At 41.6% G+C, this 6868-nt stretch overlaps 1 protein-coding gene across 1 annotated transcript in view; it reads right to left on the bottom strand.

The window, feature by feature from the left end:
• Positions 1 to 699: 699 nt before the first annotated feature.
• Positions 700 to 6868, bottom strand: part of STRA8 (stimulated by retinoic acid 8) — a 14973-nt gene continuing 8804 nt past the window's right edge. Inside the window, exons 7-9 of the mRNA XM_058805936.1 lie at positions 6110 to 6186; positions 4330 to 4441; positions 700 to 852 (exon numbers count right to left, since the gene is read on the bottom strand). Of these exons, the coding sequence (XP_058661919.1) occupies positions 778 to 852; positions 4330 to 4441; positions 6110 to 6186 (264 nt within the window). The 3' untranslated portion in view covers positions 700 to 777. The remainder of the gene's footprint in view (positions 853 to 4329; positions 4442 to 6109; positions 6187 to 6868) is intronic.

The following is a 6868-nucleotide window of genomic DNA, read 5'->3' as shown; positions in this document are numbered from 1 at the left end:
TCAACATAACCACTATCAGAATACAGTTGTTCAAGTCTGCAGAGAGCCTTTAATGATAACTCAGAGATGTGAAGGACTTTATTCAGTTTCACAGCACTTTTAATTCCAAGACACTATGTGAGCAGCACTACTCATCCAAGAATTAGATGTGGAAGAAGAGCACAGGGCTGATCACTCAGCTTTACACACTTCACAAAAGTAAATAATCCAAAGTGTATTACTGTGCCCACACCTTTTTGGGTGACTGGGGAGTGGGTGCTCACTGCTGCTGTCCTCATAAAGAGACAGAAGAGCCTCATTCCACTCTCTGTGAGGAAATCCCTCTTTCCTTATGAGCCCAAGATGAAAAATTGCACCAGAAAAATAATTACTGCCAGGAGGTGACTTTTGCAGGGTGCAGTTTGAGACCTGCATCCTGTGGGAGTGTGCAGACTGCCACTGATCTGGCCTCCCTGCTGCTCTTCCCACACCTTATGCTAGGCAAGGTCACATAACTGTACATGCCTCCATTTCTTTGTGAAGCAAGACTAAACATTAAATAGCAATGGGTAAAAACATATATTAATAAATAGCTAAGACCCTTAAAACCTTTAAAAAGTATAAATTACTCAACTGATATATCAAGAATTACTAATGAGGGAAGGAGAAGTCAATGATAACAAACCAACACAGTGTCTCCACACTCTGCTGAGAGAGGCAGCTCACTGAGAGAGGTGAGGCTCCTCCCATGCCTGGTGTACCTGGCAGGGCTTGGCAAAACATTGCTGGAGACACTGCTTAGAAATCTTCATCATCAAAGGTCTCCGTGCACCGCAGCATCACGGTCTCATGATCATAGTGAAGGTCTTCTTCCTGAAAGCCCCCCCAAAGTCAAGCAGGATTAAAAACCAGAGGAGTTCATTGAATTTCAAATCTACAGTGAGTTGGTCAAGAGCTGATGTAACCAGAAAATGCAGCATGAGCCCTCCCTCCTCTCTGAATTTGATGAGTTCCTGAGGTGCCTGATGAAGAAAGGCTCAAATTTTCTGTCAATTTCTTTCTAAAATCACTGGGCTCCACCCTGTGTCTATTTACATCATCTAGACAGCTGTTACTGATTGTGGTAGCAAGTTTGTCACATAACAGGCTCTGAAGGTATGACAGCTTCTTTGAGGCCTTAACTTCTACCAACTTCAGGCTTTGCTCCACTTTTAGCAACAGAAGGAAAGGGTCTTCTCTTTCACCAGTTTACAGACAACAAGTGGCTCTTGAGAAATCAAAGTCATGCCTGCAGTCCATCTAGTCCACCTTCTGCATTGATTCAAGACTCTTCAGTGAAATACTGCTTTTAAAAATAAGTGCTGTTTGAAAGTGTATAGCTTAAGAAGTGCTAAATACCACTTGCTTGTCAAGGGACTCATCTAAAATCCATAATTTTAAAAGAAAGTGTGCCTTTGAAGACACAAAGGTGCTCAGTACTATTTAGAAAAAAAACCCCACTGCGTTTCATTTGGGTAAAACCTTTGGATCTCAGTCTAAATTAACTCTTTACTGCCTTTGCTGCTAAGCTTCTCTTATGATGTGACCTTAAGACAAGAGCTCTTGAAAAATTACAAGATTGCTTAACTAATCTCATGCTCAGAAATATTTCTCTATCATATACTGTAGAAGCATGTTCCTGTTCTCATTTTGGGGTCCCTCCCCTTTTAAGAGTTCTCCCTTTCCTTGTCCAAATTATTTCCCCTCTCCTCTTGTGTGAGTCTTTCTGAAGCTTTTTATTCCAGTGGGGTGCAAGTCCCTGGCAGCCTTGAGAGCCAGGGCAGCGGCTCAGGAGGAGCTGTGCTCAGTAGCTGTGACCACCTACAGTCCAACAGCAGGAGCTGCAGTTTGTACCTGCACAGTTAACCAGAAATGACAGAACATGGCAGTGCCATGAATGACCAGCAATAAAATCCATCACGTCATCAGCTCTGCAGGTGAAAGGAGACCATGGGCTGCCTTTTGTATTTCAGTGGGGTCCCATCACATGCCTTACCTTGGTACTTACTGTACTTGCTACCCACCTCTGCATCTCCTACAAGGTGTGTGCACAGTGTACTGGGACACTGCTTTATCCTTGAGATAATTTGTGCCAGCACTGCCCAAACTCCTGTGCTAGCATGGCACCAGCACAGGGAAGGGGAATGGTCTGCAGAGGTTCAGTCTGGTAAGGGAAGCAGGACGGGTTCCTTTCCCTGTCAAGTCCAGCAGTCTCTGATGCTCTGAGCAGCCCAATTTCTGGGGGAAGGTGAGTAGCCTATACTGATCTCTCTGCTGCTGCCTGAGTTGGTGTGTTTCAAGCTAGCTGGAACATCTTCTATCCCTGCTCTGCAACCACTTTCATAACTGTCTCAATCTGTTTGCTTTGAGATGGATCCGAATTTCTGCTCTCAAAACAAAAAATAGCTTGTCAGTCATATTTTCCTTTTTCTACTCTTTTGCCTCTTGGCAGCACCGTCTAGATGTGTTGTTCTGCACTCTAAATCAAAACAGATTGTGACCTTCATATTATCTAGCCTGGGTGATTTCTGCTCAAATTCCCTTTTTATTGTCTTATCACAGATAACTAAAAGTTCCTGTGTAAAAGAACCCTTTGCAGCTTTTTATTTCCTTTTGGATCTACATAGTACAGTCAACTGCCAATTTCCAGTACTTTGGGCTCTTTAGCTGCTTGCCTTCCCATCCCTCCCAGTCTTATTTTGAATCTTCCTCTTTAAACCTTGAAAGAGACACTACCTGTTACCATTCCATCTCATCTGGGAGCTGTGAGATGGACTGGGGCTCACACATAACCAGGCAGCCCCAAGCAGAAGGACAAGATGAGACTATGCCAGGCACGACACTAACAAAAGAAATTTAAAACCAGAAAATGCCATATCTTGCCTAAAGCTTTTCTTTCTTTTCTAGGCCTGCTGAGTTCATAGTCATTTACTTAAACACAAGAAGAGCTCTGCTCTTAGAACATAGCTAGTCACAGACCAAAGGGCTGTGGAGATCAGTGCCTGGTCTCGGACAACAGCCAGCAGGGGAAGTTTTGAAAAAAGTGCAAGAATTGGGCACACAGTGTGCTTGGTTTTACAATAAACTCTTGTACACTATAGCAAACTGTGCTGTGAGGCCCTCCTGCACTGGGTATTGAACCTGGACCTTCAGATTTAGTAATTGCCCATGGATTGATGACCCTGGAGTCTAAATGTGGTAATTTGTATGTGCAAATATTTTTAATATGTTGTTTGTTCATTTTATTTAGTGCTTTCTAGTTCTTCTAGTGTTAGACACAATGAGTAATCATTCTGTGTACTGCATCCACACCATGTACAAACAAAATGGATTTGCAGTACCCCTCAGTCTTTTTTTTTTGTAGAAAAGTCCTACTCTTGACAGTACTCAATGCCTTTTCCTGTGCTTGCTGCCATTCTCTGCACCTTCTCTAGTGCTACTCTCTCCAGGATGGGGAACCAAAGGGCACACAGCAGTCTCTCTGTGACAGGTTCAGACAGTGGTGCAACACCAGTTGCTGCTTTGCTTTCTGTCTCAACTACCCCTCATCACAAACCTTCTATTTTCCTTCAAAGGAGCATCTGCTCAAGTACCAAAGACCAGGTGGGAACTGGGCACTAGAAACCAGAAAACCAATGGCTGCTGTGGAGGTCCCACTGACTCTGAACCAGAACAAGCTCTGCCCTTTCAGTTCTTTACCCATGTGCAAGCTCTGAGCCACCTCCATGGCAGGGAGACAAGAAGGGGAGGAAGAACAATGCAAACACAAAGATTTCTGGCTCAGCAAACCTGCAACAGTAGGCTGAAGTTAAGGGGAAGCTCAGGAGCTTTTCATCAGCTCTTTCATGAACATGAATATCCTGCTTCTAGGGCCCGCCAGTGGAGGGCTCAGGGTAGGGAGCCTGGCTCCCAGACAAGCAGAAGCTGGTTCTCCTGAGCTCAGAATGAAGCAGCTGGGGGTTGCTGGAGAGCTGGAAAGGGAGCTTTGCCTGCTCAGAGGAGATCACTCAAGCTTTTCACAAGGAACTTTCATGCAAACAATAATAATAATAATAAAAAATTACAATTCCTCATGTCATTTGCCATTTTGAATAATATTCAAAGCAGTGCTCACTCACACTTAACCTCTTACAAAGGCAATCCTACTGGCCTTTTGGAATGACACATCTAAAATGATGTTCTTTTTGGAATCATTCTGGACAATATGATCAGAAACATTGAATAAAAAAATCCCTTTCTGACAGAGCTCCTGAAATACATTGCTCTGAAATATGCTGCTCCTTCTATAAGGAATCCTTTGACAAGGCTTACCTGGCAAAACTGTGCATTAGTGAAGAAGAGGTGTTTTAGGAAGTCAGTGACCTGCACATAGAGTCTCTGGTGATCCTCTGGATTTTCAGAAGTGCAGCTTGCAAATGCTGAACTGAAAATGGAATCAGATACTGTATTTAATTTTCTGTTCTGTTCTCCTTACTTTCTCTCCTCCATATTTTAGTTACAAATTAAAAAAAAAAATTCAAATTGTTTTCAAGATGGTTCTGATATGAAAGAAAATAGCCAAGCAAGACAGGGAGGAGTTGTGATGGATGCATTGATGAGATACTGTTTGCCCAGTGTAAGGCAGATATGTAAGAACAGAGAACAGAAATACAAGGAACTGGTGTCACAACAAGGAGATTTGCTGACACACTACAGCATGGTAACACTGTTTTGGGGAAAAGTAAATATCCATTTAAAACAGCCAGCAACAATGGTTATTTGGGAGTGTATTTGGTAGGGTTGTTCAGAGGAACAGCTCTGACTTCTGTAAAGTTTTTGAGTGAATGCAGTAAGCTGTGATGATGAAATGACATGTTAGCTATAATTGGCAGGTGTGTTCTCAGGTAACTGTGGCACAAAGCTAAGCTTTTCATTCTAGACCTCACCTCTGTATTCTTCCTGGGATTTTACAAAGTTCTGCCATCACAGCTCTGTCCAGAATTACAAGGTGCAGAACAACAGGCAAGAAAGAGAAAACAAATGTTGACTATTGAAATACCAAACTGATTTGGGACCTAAAACAGATTTAAAAGATTATAGCAATACTTTGCAGTATTAAGGAATACTTAATCTTATTTTAAAAGCAAATGGAAATTGTGACCTAATAAATGTTATTTAATAAATAAATATTTGTTAAGGTTTTTTATCCCTTCAAGTATATTTTGATAATCAGCAAAACAACCTTATTAAATTTATTCCCTTCTGGAAGTGCAATCTGGAATGGTGGTGAAAGGAAGAGATTCACATTTAATATCACTCTAAATGTTGAAAAATAAGTAGAAAATGGGATTAAACCCCCACAGATTAAAAACATTATTTGCAAAGAGAAACAATCTTAACAAAGACTAAGTAGCAAGAATACATAAAAGATGAATCATCATGTGATTTTCCTCTTGAGGAAAACAATGCTTTTCTTTCTTTGGTCTACTGGGAAAAATCAAAGGCAGTGCCAGCTTTGTATCTGACATGTTCTCTTCTAGGTCACTCATCTGAACTGAAGAGGAAGGAGATGTTATTATTTAAAAGGTCCTGTGTTTCTTTGGTGTTACTGTTCAGGTCAACCACACTTTAACCTGATCACCTCCATGTGACTGAATTAGGGTAAGACAAGGGAGAAAATGTTGAAAAATTATCATTTTTGTTTCATTAAATGAGAGTATGGCTTATAATTAACTGATTTATTAGGGAATGCCTCTTGGTCCTCACAGGCCTGGTAAGTGAGAGAGAAAAAGAAAACGTTACAAGTACTGTAAACTGAAAAGACAGAAAGCTGTGCAGAGTGGCAAGGAAAATCAGAAGGACCCCCCAGTTATCCTGAAGTGACGGGGCTCTCAGTAAGTGATTGTTACTGATTCTGCTGTAAATGACCATTAGTTGTTTCACTTTTTCCCCTTAGAAGGAAGTATTATTGTGAGCACAGCTGCTGGAGGCTGCTATTCTGACCATTTATTAAAAAAGAGCTGTTGTCCTACTCCACAGAGCACTTGCCATGGACTGCTGACAGTGGGCTATGAATGTACTGTGTCTGCCAAAAGGGGTGTTTGTAATTTACCTCTGGCTGGACAATCCCTGAGCCTTGCTTCTGTCAAGGAAACCAGCAGCAACATCAAATGCATCTTCAAACATCACCTAGCAGAGAAATCACTTCAGATGTCAGCATATCCAGCCACCTAAAAAGGTTTACCTAGGGCATAATTTTTAATAATGAAGTCTTTAAAAGCATGATATTCTTTCTTTACATTTAACAGGTATGGTTACAGCTAGAGTAAACCAAGAGATTTTTTGGAGGCAGGAATAATGTGGAGTAACTGTATTTCATGGCTAGGAGCACAAGGTCAGTCCACTCCCTTAAGCCTGTGCTTCAACCTCTAGGAATTAGACTTCACATTACATCTCCAAAAAAAAAAAAATCAGTGAAAATCATGAATTGTATCAGTGCCTTAGAGACTCAATTGCGGACTGCTGCTTATGGCTGGAGATCTCAATCTCTCCAAAACTGACTCCAGTTAGGCAAAGGAGTTTGGATGCTCCTTATGCCAGACCACTGAATTCATTAGTTCACTCTGCCATAATGCAGCTCACACACTCTCTGTGCCAGAAATACCATACAGGGAACATTCCATGACATTTCCTGAGGTAATGAGCAATATCAGTTGTGTCCTGTGACTCAAAAAGAACATGCCAATGCAATTTACTTACATGCTAAAGGTAAACATCTGTCCCTGCCTTGCAGCTAATCAAATTACACATAGCTCTTCAAGCAGCTACTTACTTCAGCAGTCACTGCTCCAGGAACCATTGATAGAACTGG

This window comes from Ammospiza caudacuta, chromosome 5, assembly GCF_027887145.1.
Source record: "Ammospiza caudacuta isolate bAmmCau1 chromosome 5, bAmmCau1.pri, whole genome shotgun sequence".
Classification (NCBI taxonomy): domain Eukaryota; kingdom Metazoa; phylum Chordata; class Aves; order Passeriformes; family Passerellidae; genus Ammospiza; species Ammospiza caudacuta.
Note: the sequence above shows the minus strand (reverse complement) of the source record. Positions and strands in the feature narration are given on the sequence as shown.